A 14352-nucleotide genomic window follows, 5' to 3' on the forward strand; every position below is an offset into this window, starting at 1 on the left:
TAACCAACTCTTAGGCAAAAGCTGTAGCCAGGATCAAGAATCTGCTTCGTTCATCAAATGATTTAAAAACAAGACAGGCCAAAAAAACATAAGCAAGTATCTTGATGCTCATAAATCCAACCAACAACTTGAAGACTAAAACTATCAGTTTACAATAACTGTAGAAAACAGATTCAAAAATGAAGTGAAAAATATAAGTCCCATGTTCCAAAAGTTGCATAAACAAAAAGTAAAAAAGAATTGTTACTTCTTCTCTTCCTTTTCAGCTTCTGCAGCCTTCCTCATCCTGGTGCCGATATGAAGCTCATTTATGCGCTTGATACAAAGCTTGTCGTAAGCATTGAAGGACTTCATATCTTGAGTAACATTAACAAGCTCAACAGTAGGCTTCTCAAGAGTAATGGGCATGTAGGTACTTGTCTTGTTTTTTTTTGGGTTTTTTGGTATAATCCCTAAGTTTTCCGCCTTGTGTGATGACTGAGGTTTTGTACAATCCTCGACTCCTCGTGAAATTAAACTTGTAATTCAAATATGGTAATTTCCCTTTCACTTATAATTATAGCTTTTAGTTTCAAGTAATCCAAAGAAAAAACAGCATCATCTTTCTACTTGAGCAGCCAGGCTATCCGCTATTGTCAACCTAGTGATGCCAAACATACAGAAATTTGTGTCTATACAGGAATGCTGGACGGCTTGTCGATTGTTGATCGAACTTCTAGCAAACACCATTTTAGCCTTTTCCAAGCCAGGTGGCTAGTATTGTCTTGAAGAGCAAATTACAGTAATTCCAATCCAGTATCAGCCAAGTGTACAAATTCTATACCAAGTATCTGGGACATTTTACTGCATTATAAATGTGCAAACCGCAAAAGACACAGAAAAGGCATTTAAAGTTTTGTGTAATCAATTCTTGTTATAAAGGATAACCATCCCATTGAGGCACCTTCTCGACTAAGGCATAATAGTAAAACCTTACCTACAAATAAACCTCATTCATCCATCTGCGCATAGCCAGTCTTCAGCCAAGTTAAAAAAGAACAGATAATTATTTACTTTATCCAGATCAATATAGATATATTCAAGTTCACAAGCTTATTTTTCCAGATATTATGGCTTGATCGGTGAAAACATAATGGGCAAACTACATTTCATGAAGACAGCAAGACAAAGAAAACTACCTCCAAATGGAACTTCAATGCTCGACATAAAGCTAGTGCTCCACTAAAGGAACTCCATGGAAAAATGTTGGCACAGCTTTTGGATAACACCTTCACTTTTTGATGTTTTCTGAAATGAAGCCGATACACTGGAAGAAGCGTGAAATTTGCAACCTTTTCTCTCCCATAATCAAGGAAGAATTTAAGATCATTGAAATTGTGAAACCTTTTGCTCAGGTCCAATGAAAGAAGAAGAGTTCCATCTTCTTTGTTCCAACAGTTACTGCAGGGAAAAAATGAAAAGAAAATTGCATCTTGTTATTTTGCTGCTCTTGACAAAGTACAATTGATGCCATAATAAAGGAAATAACAATGACGAGAAAGAAAACTGAAAAAGAAATTACGGGTCTATAAACTCAAGAAACGTGAAAAAAAGAAAAAAGAAAAAAAATGCATTGATGGCTTGCAATAAAAGGAATTGAGACAATGTCACACTATTACCTGCAGAAATATTGGAAGAAATGTGTCTGTGCAACATTTTTGTGGAGAACACAGCTATACATATAAGCAGCTACTCAGCCACACAGTAACATGCTCTGAAGGTAAGAGGCTAGTTCCATCTTCTTTGTTCCAACAGTGATTACTGCAGGGAAAAAAATGAAAAGAAAATTGCATCTTGTTGTTTTGCTGCTCTTGAAAACGTACAATTGATGCCATAACAAAGGAAATAACAATGACGAGAAAGAAAACTGAAAAAGAAATTATGGGTCTAATAAACTCAAGAAACGTGAAAAAAAAAGAAAAAAAAATGCATTGATGGCTTGCAATAAAAGGAATTGAGACAATGTCACACTATTACCTGGAGAAATATTTGAAAGAAATGTTTCTGTGTGACATTTTTGTGGAGAACACAGCTATACATATAAGCAGCTACTCAAGCCACACAGTACCATGCTCTGAAGGCAAGAGGCTAAGTTAAACTACAAGTGCTCCTGCCATTCTTGATCAGATTAATTGCAATTTTTTTCATCTACTCTCATCTCTTTGATGTAAAGGCTGTTCGAACATATCTTCTTGTTCCAAGTTTCATATTTCTTGTGCTTTTAAGCTGAACCCTTTTCTTCATCTTTTCAAATTTTCCTTTCCGCCCTTCAATATCAGCTTGGATAGCCTTGACCCTTCTGTCATCCGGCAGTAAAGCTAACCTAGCAAATTTCTTCGGTCTCACTATTCCAAGTCTCTCAGTAATGTCCTTGAACGCAGGCACAAGCCCACGTCTTATGAAACATCCTCCAATGAGCTGCATTGAGTTTGATTCCGGGAGAGATGGAGCATCTTTCAACTCAAGGTCCAAGCAAAATGGGGAGTCCTTTAGCCACATTCTGAGGGAGTGAGCTTTGGCTACAAGAAGTCCACTCCTTGTTTTGCAAGGAAGAAAAGGGGATCCCATCTCCCAAAGGCAAGCCTTTAAGGTACTGTTTAGGGAAACCATGTTGTATTCTGCCGTCCCTGTTATAAGAACAACTGATTTCGGAGACTCAGGACAGCCCTGCAAAGATGCATCCTGCCCATGAAAGGTATTTTTTACGTTAGAAAAACAAAATTATATTTAAAAAGTCTTAGTGAAGGATGCTGAAAGAGGACCTTTTATAGCAGATCCTTATATGCACTCACATTCAAATTTTCTAAAACCAGAATATTACATAACACAAATAAAACATCTGAGATTTTGATGCTGCATGACAGATACCAGGGATTAGATGGCCCCATTGATTTTGCTCAGGGAAAGTCTCTTTAAGAGGCTAGTATAGTAACACTGGAATTGTGTCCTCTGGCTCACCTCCACTTGGCCAAGACTCATATGCAGCCATCAGTTCAAAATCCAAATGATAATAAGCTGTGACTTAAGAGTATTCTTTCAAATTTTATCAGTTCAAACTGAAAAATCCTTAATTCCCCAGGCATCAGCTATATCTTCATGCTAATTCCAAAGGCAAGGAACAGCCAAGATATAAACATAACCCTCTTTTTGTTCCTTCAGCAGGTGTGAAGGATTTGACATTTGAGATATGAATTAAAGAATTTGGAAATTAGTGAATAGAGATCTAAAATTGGATATGATTGAGAGTGAAGCTTGCTTTCTCACTGATTGATTGGTGCCATATCTATTTCACTCCACAAATTCCAAAAGGGCATCCAACAACCAACCAATAAATACGTACAATGAAAAATATGTTTTGAATTATAATCTAAATGAAGTAATGGATTTTGTTGCCAAAGGCTCCACTTTTCATTCTATCATGCTTGTTTATTTGAGTGGCTTAGTTCACTGACAAAACATTTGTGTTATAACTGAGTCAAGGGTTTGTGTAGACTGAGTCATCTTTATGAGTTGCAGTTGACCAAGTCATCTTTACGAGTTGAAATAATGAGTTATAGTTAACCAAGTTTATGAGTTGAAGTAATGTGAGTCATAGCTATATTTTAGTAGTTGTACTCAGTTACTAGTACGGGTGAAGGTTTTATTGTCATCATGTTTCTTGTTTCTTATCTGGAGACTACGGTATGTTTTTCAATCTTTATCATATTTCTCTGGTTTTTGATGCATATTTTTGATGTTTTGGGTCAAATTTGAATTAGTAATTCTTTTTCTACATAAAATCAAACATGAACAGACAAGATTCCGATTAAACTTCGATCTAGATCTTATGTTGCTGTCTCTAAATAACTATAGCACATAAATAACTAACACTTACATATTTATATTTATTAAGAAATAAGTGAGCAATCATAGGAAAAAGAAAAGATTGGATTTAGTCACATGGAAGAAGCTCTGGTATTTTTGGCATGGCAGCCAAACGTGTGCTTTTGTTGCAATTCAGTAGTCCCAGATGCTCAAGTAATATGAGACTTGGAAGTCATTTACAGAAACAATATCTGTTGAGGGAACCAGCCCTAAATCATCTGGGTATCCAACTCAAAAGACAAGCTTGTTGGGTAGAGGGACCAGTATAAGTCCAAGTGATTCCTCTTTACTAGCTAATGTGGCACACAACTCAACCAACAACCGGCAAAACCACCTGTGGTGGAGAGAATATACCAGCCCCAGCCCTTCATCTGACACACTTGACTTGTTCCACCACATTCTAGCTATTAGTGTTTGGCTTTAATACCAATCCACCACATTCTAGCTATTAGTTTTTGGCTTTAATACCAATTGCTGGGGAAGCTGAGCCTAGTATGTCTAGGTATTTAACCCAAAAGACTAGCCTATTGTGCGGACCTATGCTTCTTATAAGCCAAGTGACTCCTTTTTACCAGCCAATGGGAGACACAAATCAACACTATCAAATACACTGAAATTAGTACACTGATGTTAAGAACCGCTCAAGCTGCAAACGTCCTACAAACTGGGCAACAGCTCAAGGTTTATGGAGATCAAAATACTGTAAAATGTTTATAGCAATAAACAACATAAACAACAGTCAATAATTGTAGTTAGTACTACTGTCCACCCACAAATACAAACAAGACAGTGAAGTTTTGCCGAAGAAATTTTCAATTTCTGACAGGACATCTTCATAATAAATGCAAATCAAGAGGAGAGTAAAATAGAAAACAAACTCACCTGCATATGATCTAGCCAAAGGGTAAGACCGACAAGAGCCGCACCACCTGACAGTTTCCTAAAATCAGCCCCCCAATCCTTGTCAGCTACCCTGCAGCACAAAGACTTCAAGGTATAAACCCAAAAACATAAAGTACGGGAGAACTATTGTCTGATCTTCAACATGATGCACTACTGTTCACAGGCTTGAACAGTACAGTGTCAATGAGTTACAAAATAGCCATCAACCCCTCAAGGCACGTCTGGTATTGTTTTCCAAATGGTAGTGTGCCTTGACAACAATATCTGAAAATTATCCAGTAAATATACCTTTTGGAGAATTAATTGCTAAAGTTATTTTTCAATAAATTGCATTGTTCAATATGTATATTGCTAAATTTTTTACCTAAGTTTGTTTGATTAATATAATTTAATAAAAAAATAAACTAAATAACAATTACCCAGTATTTCTTAGAGAACAACTATTTGTAGTTTCTCACATGTATTCATAAAACAGTAGAACAATTCATAAAAAAGCTAACCAGACAAGCTTTTGGCATTTTCATTTTTGAAAAATGACAAGTAATGTTTGTAAAACAACAGCAAGTGCCATTTAAATTATATTAATCCAACAAATTTAGGTAAAAAAATTGATGTTCGTAAAATAATGGCAAGCGTCCTTCAAACCTCTCTTTTTTGTTTACTATTTTTAACAAGCTTTGCTGATGCAGGACACACTACAAGTTAGTAGTACATCTTAGGTCTATCTATGTGCATATTATCATTAAATGATCCTTTTAGCCTTTACAACACAATTGATAACTCACAAACTGCCCTTATGCCTTAACATATCTTGGTGAAGAAAAAGTTCTAATCTCTTCTTTTTTAGTATTAGTTAATTAGTTAATTTTTCAGCTTGATGGAGAACAGCACAAATCGTTTAAACCTGAAACCACTCAAACCTACCTGAAGACATCATGGTGATATATGCCCATTTTGATAGCCAATTGGAAAACCCATGAGGCAGTGGCTCGCAGTTCAAATGCCCACAATAGGTCCTCCAAAGCATTGACAAAGTTAAAAGCGGCATTGTCTTCCATGGGTTTTAGTTTTTCTAGACAATGGTCTACCTCTGCAACCAGTGTCTCAGACTTTTCTGTCAGAAGCCTAAGAAACAAAAATCACAAACGATTACTTATTCAAAGGACAAACTGAAAACATAAAGAAAGAAAACCCAAAAGCATATGTCCAGGAGATCATGGACTCACTCTGAAAGTAACCAAGTACCTGATTGGAAGATCAAAGCCAGCATCTCGGATTGCATTGAGGAGGATAATAGCTTCACTACTACACTGGGATAAACTTGCAGCCCTGACAAAGCAAGTCCATATTCTGTGGTCTGGCTCGATACCCTCTTCCTTCATTTCTATGAGCTTTTGAATTCCAACAGCAGAATCTCCATTTCTGAGATATGCAGCAATAACTGAACTATATGGTAGTGTACTGAGATTTAAACTTGTTCCCTTTAAATTGCTAAGAACTTTTTCAGCTTCTTGTGGCTGTCCAGAGCTGCTATAAGAGACCATCAGCAAGTGCATTGTGGCAATGGTGGGTTCCACTCCGGACTCTTTCATCATATTTAATAGATTTTCAGATTTTGAATGATAACCAGAATTTCTATAAATTTTCATCATCGTGTGATAAAAAGACCGATCCAATTTACACCTTTTGGATCTCAGCTCTTCGAAAAGTTCCTCTGCTTGTTCCAGCTGCTGCTGCTTACCAAAAGCTGAAATCAGGCTTTTGTAGGTATCCAATTTAGGTTCTAAGCCCAACTTTCTCATTTCCTGCATCAACGATAATCCTTCTTCTGGCCTACAATCCCTGCAGTACATTATAATTAAAGTATTGAAAGTGTCCTCATCTGGTTGCAGGTCAGCTTCTTGAATCTCCTGGTAAACTTGAATAGTTTTCTTAAAATCCTCAATTCCTGTGTACAGCTTGAGCATAGAATTCCATATAGAAAGATCAGGCTTAAATCCCGCTTCTTTCATCTCAGAAACCATGGCTTCAACATCCCTCACTCGCTTTCCTTTGCAGAACAATCCAATCATAACTCTGTAAAGATACATGGTAGGAAAATAGCCCGCAGCCTTCATTCCATGGTATATTTTCTTCACCTCAAATATATTTCCAGATCGTGCAAAAGCATCAAGCATCAAAAGAATGGAACTTTTGCTAATCTTAAAATCCATATCTTGCAACTCCTGGATCACCACATAAAGTTCATTCAATCTCCCATCAACAATCAGAGCTTGCAAGAGACCATTGATGGAATCTACAGTTGGGGAAGGACCATCTCTCATCATCGTGTTAAAAACAGCCCTAGCTCGCTCATAGCAGCCACTTGCAGCATACGCCTTTATTAAAGCATTCCAGACCTTTCTATCAACAGGTGCACATCTTTGTCGTAAGCACCCCACCAAACTTTCAGCTTTTTGCCATAGTTTCAGTCTCCCATATGCATCAATTATATCGACATAAATAGAAAGATCTTCAAAAGGAATTCCTTTCTTTTCGGCCTGATCAGCAACAAAATGTGCTGTCTCTGGGAAGTCCATCTTACAGTATGCAACTACCATACTTCGGTAGAGATCTTCAGAGGGTTCGATATTATAGAATCTCATGTCAGAAAACAACTGAGAAGCTTCAGCAAAGCGTTCATTATATTCACAGGAGTGAATTAAGGACTCATACATTGTTTTACTCTTACAGAAAAAACCAAATCCCCAAGCGTTACTGTATTCTTCCAAAGCAGCATCCAGTTTCTGAGCCTTGCAAAGCATGATGATGAAAGCTTGAGTTAATGGTGGAGTTGATTCTGAAGCATGTTGTTTCACGAATTCAATCAACTCACATGCTTCTAAGTGCCTGCCAGACACATTATACGAGCTCAAAATAGATAGTAACTTCTCATGGTCCAGTTCAATGCCATTACGGATGGCCAATCTTAAAATCTCAGCAGCATGGTCGTAACATTCACCCTTGACAAGAATAGATGAAATTTCTTGCATGTTTATACCAGACAGTTCTTTCATATCCCTGACCACTTTTCTAATCTCTTCCCCTTTGTTTTCTCTTCCAAGGACTCCAATCATGATCTCGTAAAGGGCCTGATCCAGGGTGAAACCATTACTAACCATTTCTTGATACAACATCATTGCCTTGTTCGTCTCATTGAACCTGAGAAAGATATCCAACATAACCGAATATGCTAGATGATCAGGTCTAATCCCAGATCTTCGCATGCACTCAAATGTTTTTTCAGCCTCCAGTCGCTTCCCGGCCTTGGCGTACCCACAAATTAAAGCACTATAAGTCCGCAAAGTAGGTTTAACACTTGCATCCAACATCTCTGACATCACATTGGCAGCCTCTGATATCTTATTTGCTTTCCCAAGTGAATCAATCAGTACAGTGTACGTAACAACATCAGGATTTCTACCTGACAATTTCATGTCCCTGTACAGCTGCAATGCCACATCATGCTGCCCCTGCTTCCCATACATGTGGATTATAGTATTATATGTCATTTCATCTTTACCAAACCCCATTTTCAGCATATTTTCAGAAATCTCTTTCACCTTCTCCACATTCCCTTCTCTTGCAAAAGCATACAACAAAGAGTTATACGTGACAGCATCGGGAAAAAACCCTTTGGATTCCAGTTCTTTAAAAAGCTGCTCTGCTTTTTCAAAGAGTCCACATCTTCCATAAACAGATATCATCGCGTTATAAGTCCATAAATCAGGTTGACAATTATGTGCCTCCAAATCACCATAAACCTTCATAGCCTCCTCCAAATTTGATTCGCGTGAACAAGCACTAATAATAGTATTATAAGTGATTATATCTGGTCTAAGCCCTGACCTCCTAACCTCATTTAAAAGGTCAACTCCCAAATTGGGCACCATAGCACCCGATCTCAATCGTGCATTTATCAAAGTATTGAAACTCACAAGGTCAGGTTCACATCCTCTCTTGCGCATTAAATCAAGCAGTTCTTGCACCTTCTGAAATCTACCATTACGAGCATAGATGCCCATCATAGCATTATACACTTGGACAGTATCATCAACTGCAGATTCGGCACGCATGAATGTTTCAACAGCTAAATTCTCCTGATTGGCCTTCCCTAGAACGGCCAATATCGTGGCGAGCATACGGGCATTGGGTGAATACCAATGGCGCAAATTGAGCCATTCATAGACCTCCAATGCGCGTTGCCAGCTCACCTGGCCTACCCATTTAACAACAAAGCAATAATCAGTTGGTGTCATCTGCACAGATCTTTCATCCAACACATCTGCAACAAATTGATTTTCTCTGAGTCCCAAAATCTTATCAGTCAAAAATTTAACTCTCTCCCTCCAATCTTTAGCTCTCTTGAGAGCCAATTTAGTCATTTTCTTAGCCTTGGTCTTACTAACTCTCTCTACAGCTACTTGACTTTCATCATTTGATTGGAATGGTTCAACAGAATCAACATTCTGGGATTCACTTTTGAGCTCCGAAGGCAAACCCACATGGGTGAACTGGGTTTGAGGGGGAGGGTAAAGTTCATTAAGCTTGAGGTGAGGCCATCGTACGGATGGTGAGGCTCTACTATAGCTAAAATTATGCGTATTACTAGTATTACTATTGATTTGCTCGGCACTGGTATTATTGCTAGTAGAACTGGAGACACAAGAAACAGAAGTTTTTTTGCATACCTTAGAAGGTGAAGGTGAAGGTGAAGGTGAAAATGTCACTAATGCTACACTGCAACTACATGACGCCATTACCATGCTCTTTCTATTTATAAGAACAAAATTGGGTGAATGCAGTGTAAGGGAGACTTTAGATATTTTATATTCTCAGCGGGGAGAGAGAGAAGAAGAAAGAACAAAAGGGGTAGAGAAGGGATCCACAATTGCCGAGAATGAGATGTCCAACGAAATAAAATTGTGTAACGCTGTCCTTTTATTAGAGATATTTCTAAGCTCAAACTTGACTCATCGTTCTTCAACCATTTTTTTCTTTTTAAATTCATAACATTTTTTCCTTTTTTCTTTTAATTTAAAATGTTTCAATACATATGTTTCAACGCATATGTTTCAACTTGCATGTTTAATTCAAGAATTGCCTCAATCCTCATCTTTTCTGCAAAAATCAGTTCGAAAATTCTTAACAATTGAAAAAGAAAATGGTTTGAATAAGCAAATATATTAATGCTCCATTTACCTCCCGTCTCTCGTAGCTTCTTATACATAATTATCACAAATGGATTAGTTATTAATGTTACAAATAACATAGCAATTACACAAACTATCAAATAAATCGAGATTTTAAATATTGGAACTCCTGGTATTATTGAAAAAATTGTTATAGTAAATTTTAAATAATTTTATTTAGTTGATCAGTTAAAAGTATCATAAATTTTTTTTTCTAATTTTACTTTCTAAATGCATATTTACTTATTTATATTGTAAATAAGAGAATGAAAAGATAAACTCTCTTTCAAAGTACTCTTCAAATATAAACAAGTTAAAATTATTTTAATGAAATATTTTCCTCAAAAAAAAAAAAAAAACAGTTATGGCACTTCTCATTTGAAAAGTACTTATTTAATAATGAGGATATGAAAAATAATCTTAATTAAAGAGGAAGAAGTTACTCTTTAATATTAAAGAAAGAAAAACACTATTTTATTTGAAAAATCTTATTTGAAGAGTTATTTGGAGCTTTTAATAATTTTATATGAGTGGAATAAACTTCCTTCAAATATTAGAAAAAATTAAAATTTAGACAATGTTGTATATGATTTAATATAAAAATTTAATGTAAAACTAATCTCAATAATTGTATGATTCTAAATATATCAGTATTAATCTTATGTAATATGAGTTATAATCTAAGTAATAGTCTCATATAATTCAAAAGAATTCTCACACACACACACACACACATATATATATATATATATATATCAAAGTTCAATTTTATTTTATTTTTTATCAACAAATGGCTCTTAAAAGAGCTAAGGTAACACTAAACGGGAGTGTGCAACCCCAGAAACATCATTGTTTAATATGCTAAGCATGTTTAAAAGAAAAGATTAAAAGTAATGTAAACCTAGAGGAAAAGAAAAGCTATAAGTAGCAAGGAAATCTGCTGCTGCACTTGTTTCCCGATAGATATGGTTCATTTGAATCAACCAATCACGTCGGAGAAGCTCTTGGATGGCTTGAATTAGAGAAAGATGCTAATTGATGATGGAGCTTGAAGTAGAGACTAACTGCAAGACACACTTGCTGTCCACTTCCACTATCACCCTACGAAAACCATATAGCCAAGCTATAGATAACCCATGAAATAAACCCCAAAGTTCAGCAGATGTTACTGAACAAGCGCCTAAGTTAGCATTATATCCTGTCTGCCAAACTCCTCTGTAGTCACGAATTAGACCACCAGCTCCTGCATGGCCTGAAGACTTCTTTGCACCGTCAGTATTTAACTTAACCCAAGGCCAAGTAGGAGCAATCCAACGAATCCACTTTTTAATACGGTTCTTGCCAGCGACAATAAGGAAAGAATTACATCTTTGAATTTCAGCTGCCCTGACTTTTATATCCATTGCTATATTATTGCTCTCCCAATAATCCTCGGTGAAAATAAACCGATTTCGTCAAAACCAAAGCCGCCAAATAGCAACGCCAAAGATGACTCACCAAAGTTTATTACCTAGGGAGGTGCTATGGGACTGCAAGTTCTCGGACATCCAGTCTGCAAGGCTAGACTCGAAGAAATGATGCTGATTGTTTCCTCGAATAAGCCGTAGCCAAACCGCTCTCGAATAAGGACAGTCACAGAGTACATGAATCGTATTCTCCAAATCAGCACCACACCTCTCACAAGATGGATCAATGTTCAAGTGTCGTGCTGCTAGCTCTACCCAAGTCTTCAACCTATTGTGAAGCACCAGCCAAATAAAAATCTTGATACTCTGCGGGCCCTTCCATGACCATGCTAACCTCCAGTAAGTGGCCTTTTACTGCACATGAGAGTGATCCAAAAGGTCATATGCTGATTTAACTGTGAAGTTTCCTTGTGAAGAAGCTGCCCAGTAAACTTGATCAACACCATTACAAGCTGATGGGGGGTGGATTGAAGCAATTCACATCACTGCATGATGGGGCAAGATATGACTAAACTTTGGCCAATTCCAAGAGCCATCTATAGAAACAAAATCAGCAACATACAAATCACAAAGGTCAGGAGGTATCGGCTGTAAGACTAGCTCCGTAAGAGGATGAGGTGTTGTTGCCCAACAGTCCCACCAAAATTTGACTTTTAGCCCATTACCAATATTCCAGCGTAATCCATGCTTAGCATAATCCCAAACTCGACCCACAGATTTCCACAAATAGGAGTCATACCGAGTAGGGAGGGCATGAGGAATATCCGATGGAGAAACTACATATTTTGTGGATAACACTTAGACACAAAATTTGTTAGGCTCGGTGATTAAATGCCACGCAACCTTCAACAGCAGCGCTTCATTCATGATATCCAACCTTTTAAAACCGAGACCACTCGCCATTTTTGGTTGGCAAATGTTGTGCCAACTAATTAAGCTTATTTTCCGTAGATCATCATTCCCACTCCACAAGAAACGTCTACAAAGTTGATCAAGTTTAGCCTTGATACTACCCGGCAAGTTTGTAGTCTGCATAGCATAAATAGGAACTGCTTGAAGGACAGATTGGGTGAGAGTGATACGCCCTGCAAGAGAAAGCTGAGAGGCTGCCCAACCCGAAAGCTTTTGATCCATTTTATCTAGAATCCCCTGATAGGTTTGCTTAGAAACACGATTGTGCAGCAAAGGCATGCCCAAGTACTTGTCCAAGTCCTTCGTGACTGTATACCCCAAATCTCACCCTAGTCTACTGGCAACAGCCTCTGGGACATTTTTAGAAAAATAAACATGTGTCTTAGATTGATTGACCTTTGTGCCAGAGCTCAAACAAAAATCTTCTAAGGCTGAATTGATGAAATGAGCTTGCCCACTAGTAGCCTCGGCAAATAAGAGAAGATCATCCGCGAAAAAAAGGTGGCTTAAGGGAGTACCCAGCCGAGATAAGCAGATAGGCTTCCAATGATCTTGTTGAATTGAGTGATAAATCCTATGACTCAATCTTTCAATACAGAGAACAAAAATATAAGGAGACAAAGGATCACCTTGTCTTACACCTCTACTGGGAGAGAAATCATCCGTTAATTCACCATGCCATAAAATACTCATACTATTAGAAGTAATACACTCCATTATTAAGCGAACAAGATCCAAAGGCAGGGCTAGCTCCGTTAAGGTCTCATAGATAAAATTCCAGCTCAATCTATTATAAGCTTTTTCCAAATCAACCTTAATAGCCATGAAACCTTTTTTGCCCATCTTTCGTTGCATGGAATGGACCACTTCTTGAGCAATGATGATGTTTTCAGTGATATGCCGGCCATGGACAAAACTTGTTTGATGGGGACCAATTAGATCAGGGAGTATAGTTTGCAGTTTATTGACAATAATCTTAGTGATTGTTTTGTAAAATACGGTGCAAAGGCTGATAGGGTGATACATCTTAAAGGAAGTGGGATGCTCAGTCTTTGGAATGAGGACAAGGAGGGTTTTATTTACTTCATTAGGAATACCATGGGAGTTGAAAATATCCTTTATGCCAGACCAGAAAGAATCTCCAACTATATGCCATTGGGTTTGATAAAATCCAGCATGGAAGCCATTAATTCCAGGCGCTTTGAATGGGCTCATCTGAAAGACCGTGTTGAGTGTTAGAAAATGCATATTTATAAAGGAGAAACCGTTATTTTACATTTCAAGTCTTACTAACACCTTTACTTTTATGAATTTAACCTTCTTTTGATTTAATTCCGTTTGTTTTATTTTAATTAAGTATTTTATGTATTTTAGGGGCATCATAGTCATTTCACAATAAACGAGAGATCAGATGGCAAAACGGACATCACTTTTGAACTCAGGACGGTCAAAAACCTTAGGAGGAGCATAAAAGGAAAAATAGCACTGTTCACATGTACAGTACTATTCACGTGTACGGTACTGTATACGTTACTGTTCACGATACTATTCACATAGACGGACGATGACGTGGCATTGACCGATGATGTGGCATTGACTGATGAGGTGTCACGATCCTGTTGGGCTAAAATTCTTATATACTGTTGATGGTGACGTGGCAGCATATTAATGGACGAAAAATCTCGCGTACGGTACATGCATCACACAGGATTATTTTCAACCAAACCGCGTTACTGTTCATCCGGGTCAAACCGCATTACTATTCATCTGGGTCAAACCGTGTTACTGTTCATCCGCGTGGTCAAACCGCGTACTGTTGACTGATGACGTGGCGCAATCCTGAGCGTCCAAACTATTTTTAATCCGATGGCCATGATTTACTCCATGTATCTATAAAAAGGGGGCCTCTCCCCCCTAATTTGATACCTCTGAATCCA

General features: G+C 37.5%; 1 protein-coding gene across 7 annotated transcripts; it reads right to left on the reverse strand.

The window, feature by feature from the left end:
* Positions 1 to 101: 101 nt before the first annotated feature.
* Positions 102 to 9788, reverse strand: LOC102628968 (pentatricopeptide repeat-containing protein At3g18110, chloroplastic). Of its 7 annotated transcripts, none has more exons than XM_006491747.4 (7): positions 6052 to 9781; positions 5731 to 5931; positions 4786 to 4876; positions 2017 to 2721; positions 1659 to 1800; positions 1179 to 1440; positions 102 to 763 (listed from the first exon to the last, which is right to left on the reverse strand). In XM_006491747.4, exons 1-4 carry the CDS (start codon positions 9609 to 9611, stop codon positions 2194 to 2196), a joined length of 4380 nt encoding a protein of 1459 aa, XP_006491810.1. In that variant the 5' UTR covers positions 9612 to 9781; the 3' UTR covers positions 102 to 763; positions 1179 to 1440; positions 1659 to 1800; positions 2017 to 2193. The 7 variants fall into 7 exon arrangements, with proteins under 7 accessions (XP_006491810.1, XP_052299144.1, XP_052299143.1 ...); XM_052443184.1 differs by having other exon boundaries at positions 102 to 830; XM_052443183.1 differs by having other exon boundaries at positions 102 to 843.
* Between the last annotated feature and the right edge of the window lie 4564 nt (positions 9789 to 14352).

This window comes from Citrus sinensis, chromosome 6, assembly GCF_022201045.2.
Source record: "Citrus sinensis cultivar Valencia sweet orange chromosome 6, DVS_A1.0, whole genome shotgun sequence".
In the NCBI taxonomy this organism is placed as follows: domain Eukaryota; kingdom Viridiplantae; phylum Streptophyta; class Magnoliopsida; order Sapindales; family Rutaceae; genus Citrus; species Citrus sinensis.

Bases quoted from the DNA above. Each gene is read 5' to 3' on its own strand.
- LOC102628968 (XM_006491748.4), bottom strand. From the start codon at position 9,611: ATGGTAATGGCGTCATGTAGTTGCAGTGTAGCATTAGTGACATTTTCA. The intron at 4,877-5,730 runs GTAGGTTTGAGT...TTTGTGCTGCAG, and splicing joins TATCACCATGATGTCTTCAG to GGTAGCTGACAAGGATTGGG. The intron at 2,722-4,785 runs GTGAGTTTGTTT...TTTCATGGGCAG, and splicing joins TTTGGCTAGATCATATGCAG to GATGCATCTTTGCAGGGCTG.